The sequence below is a fragment of the Littorina saxatilis genome, linkage group LG14 (assembly GCF_037325665.1).
Source record: "Littorina saxatilis isolate snail1 linkage group LG14, US_GU_Lsax_2.0, whole genome shotgun sequence".
In the NCBI taxonomy this organism is placed as follows: Eukaryota; Metazoa; Mollusca; class Gastropoda; order Littorinimorpha; family Littorinidae; genus Littorina; species Littorina saxatilis.
This window is the reverse complement of record NC_090258.1, coordinates 14,530,875-14,534,318: the sequence shown is the minus strand read 5'-3', so window position 1 is coordinate 14,534,318 and position 3,444 is coordinate 14,530,875. Positions and strand designations below refer to the sequence as shown.

Below are 3,444 nucleotides of genomic sequence, written 5' to 3'. Positions count from 1 at the left end.
GTGATCATTTTGAAGCTTGTTCCTCGAATGTATGTTCTGCGCGAACTTAGAATCCGGTTTCATTCTAGAATGGACCGGGTCCAGGTTGGAATTCTAACCCTGCGCAAGTACAGGGGTGCCATTCTAGAATGAAACCCTTGAATAAAGGGGGCCGTAATGTTTGTAGGTAAGACAGAGTTGTCTTCCCTTGAATTATCTCCACCTGCACCTTCCCTTTGATAAAATGGGGCTGATTTGTCTACCCCTGAAAAAAATCCTTTGGCGATCTTGCGATGTCATGTCATGTCAAGCCGGAAAGTTGACACTCCTGAGTACGCAATAAACAAAGGCAGACCATAGCAAGGGGGACTACCAGGGCGGTATTGTTTGCAGGGCAGTTGTTTTTGTGATGAGAGCCGGTTGCGGCCGCTTGCAATGTCAGCGCTGTCTCCCTCTCGGAAATGTCCGGTTTTTTGACAATTTTTTTGACAGACAGACAGACAGACGGTCAGACCGACTAACCGACAGACAGACCAACAGAAGGACAGAATGAGTTATAGAGCTGTTGTCACAGGTTTAAAAAAAAGTTGACATTATATCTTCACAATTCAGAAGACCAACTTCATGTATATGAATAAAATTAAAAGTTACAAGCGAGATCGGCAAAACACTGTCAGTCCGGAAATTTCCGTTCGTAGCGATCAGTGCTGAGTGTCTCTCAAAATCGTAATCACTTTCAGAACATCACAATCCCAATTCACGATGTCTTTGAGTAAAGTGTAAAAAACCCGAAAAAAACACCCAACCAAACAAAACAAAAAAAACCCCAGAAAATCCACATTTGTGGCTTTGGTTGTGTGATAGTCTAACTGAAATGACCATTCCAACTTGGACCCAAATTCCAACCTTGCGCACGGCCGATTCTAGAATGGACCAGCAACAAGGGTTTCATTCTAGAATGGCACCCCTGTACTTGCGCAGGGTTAGAATTCCAACCTGGACCCGGTCCATTCTAGAATGAAACCGGATTCTAAGTTCGCGCAGAACATGTATATGTCAAAATGTTCGCATGCCCAGACTACTGCGAGCGCCTCTCTTTCCGTCTGAGAGTAGCGCTGTTCTACATCAGATAGGGCGCGACTTGCGTAACATACAGGTCTACCGTCTTGTGACAGCAATCCGGCGATCCCTACAGGGCTTGCGTCTACCAGAATCTCTGTTTGCTTCTTGATGTCGAAGTAGGCAAGAGTTGCAGACTTGCATAGAGCGGCTTTGACAGTCTTGAAAGCAGTTTCTTGCGGTTCTTCCCATGACCAAGTAGCGTCCTGCTTCGTCAGTTGACGAAGAGGTTCTGCGATGGTGGCGAAGTTCTCGATAAAGCGTGCTGAGTACTGAGCCATGCCTAGGAAAGAACGTAGTTCTGTGGCGTTGCTGGGCGTGGCTGCTTCGCGAAGAGCGCGAACTTTCGCTGGATCTGGTTTCAGTCCTTCACCACTGAAGATGAAGCCGTAGAACTCGACTTGTGGTTGACTGAAAACACATTTCTTCTGATTGAGTGTCAGACCTGAATCATGGATGCGTCTCAGCGTTTCATGCAGCATACGATCATGGTCTCTTTGATCACGACCGAAGATGATGATGTCGTCGCTGACGTTGCGAGCACCTGTGATGCCTTCGATGACAGTTTGTATGGTGTGCTGAAAAACTTCTGCGGCAGAGTTCACACCAAAACTCAAACGTTTATAGCGATACAGTCTGCAATGAGTTGAAAAGGTAGTGATGTAGCGGCACTCTGGTCTGAGAACGAGTTGATGGTACCCTGATCTCAGGTCAAGTTTGCTGAAGACAGTGGCGTTGTTCATGTCAGAGACGAGTTCTTCAAGAGTGGGTGTAACATGACGTGTTCTGAAAATTGCTTTGTTGGCTTCCCTCATGTCGACACAAATTCTGATGTCATTCGGATTTTTGGGTTTCGGAGCGGCTACTATTCTTGACATCCACTCTGTAGGTGCTCAAACTTTCTCGATCACATCTTCTGTTTCGAGTTTCTTGAGTTCTGCTGCAACTTTGTCTCGCAAATGAAACGGAATTCGGCTGTGCTTTCTGGCTACTGGTGGCACCGTCTTGTCGATATGGAGGGCTACTTCAAAGTGTTTCAGTTTCCCTATGCCGTCACAGATACCTGGGTACTGACTGAGAGGGTCTTGATCTTGACGAACGTGGTTTACGCCAATGTGAAGAACGCCTAGCGCTTCAGACGTCGATCTTCCAAGCAGAGGAGGTGAAGATCCAGGAATGACCAGGAACTCAGCAGTAACTGGTGTACGACCAGCAATCTGAACATCAGTGGTGGTGCACCTGCGTGCGAGGATAGGCGGTGAACCATACGGATGAATGGTTTTGTGGCAGGACTCGAATTCAAGGCCTCGGCGCTTCAGCTTGGCTGCTACGGCAGAGTTGATGATGTTGCAGGAGGCTCCAGAGTCAACGATCATCTCGACTGGTTCTTCTTCGATGAGAAGTTTCACTGTACGGTCTGCTGGTGCGATCGTGAAAACATAGTCCTCGTCTTCCTCTTCTGATGTCGTGCTGACGTTGTCTGTAGTCTGGTCACCATCATTGAGAAAGTGGACAGGTCTGCGGGTACGGCGATTCTGCGGAGGTTTCTTCACTGGTTTCGATTTACACATCGAAGCGAAATGTCCAAGTTTACGACACTTGTAGCAGGTTATTTGACGCGAACACCTGCATTCGGAACCTGAATGTGTCTTTGAACCACACCGATCACACTGGACTGCTGGATTCTGACTGCGATATTGACTGAAAGATGGAGATGAATCATGATGTGCTGGACGGTGTCGCTGATTCTGTCGATTGTATGAGTGCTTAGCAGCAAAAACTTTCTCGTCAGCAGCAATTGCTGATGCTTGCTGTTCAGACAGCTCTTTTGCAGAAGCTAGTTCAATACATCTTGCCAGAGTTAAGTTTTTTTTCAGCGAGTAGCTTTGTTTTCAGCGGAGTTGATGAACACTTGTCGATCACCTGATCTCGGATGAAATCATCTGTCCCATTACCAAAGTCGCAGTCTCTTGCTAATTGGCGAAGTCTAGTGACATACTGTGTGACAGTTTCGGTTTCCTGTTGTTTCGCTTGGCGAAACAGATGGCGCTGGTACGGCACGTTTCTAGCAGGTTTGAAATAGTCAGTAAGTGCAGTCTTTGTTGCTGCAAAGTCTGCTGGCTCAGGGTCAAACGTAAAGAATATGTCTTGAGTTTCTGCGCCTGAACAATGTAGAAGAAGTTGACGCTTTTGCGTGTCATTACTGCACCCTGATGCAGAGGCAATAAGTTCAAAACTTCGCAGCCAACGCTCCCAGCGCTGGTGCACGGCGGCGGATTCACCATGTGGGTCAAACGGTTGCACTGGTGTAACGGTTATCGATATAGCTCTCGGCTGCTGCATAGT

The 3,444-nt window shown here is 47.2% G+C and overlaps 1 protein-coding gene across 1 annotated transcript; it reads right to left on the bottom strand.

Moving 5' to 3' along the window:
• Window positions 1-1,991: 1,991 nt before the first annotated feature.
• LOC138946869 (uncharacterized) lies at window positions 1,992-2,669 on the bottom strand. The gene has a single exon (XM_070318269.1). The coding sequence runs from the start codon at window positions 2,667-2,669 to the stop codon at window positions 1,992-1,994; it is 678 nt and encodes a 225-aa protein (XP_070174370.1).
• Window positions 2,670-3,444: the final 775 nt, after the last annotated feature.

Excerpts from the sequence above, each read along its gene's own strand:
- LOC138946869 (XM_070318269.1), bottom strand. The coding sequence starts at position 2,669 with ATGTGTAAATCGAAACCAGTGAAGAAACCTCCGCAGAATCGCCGTACC.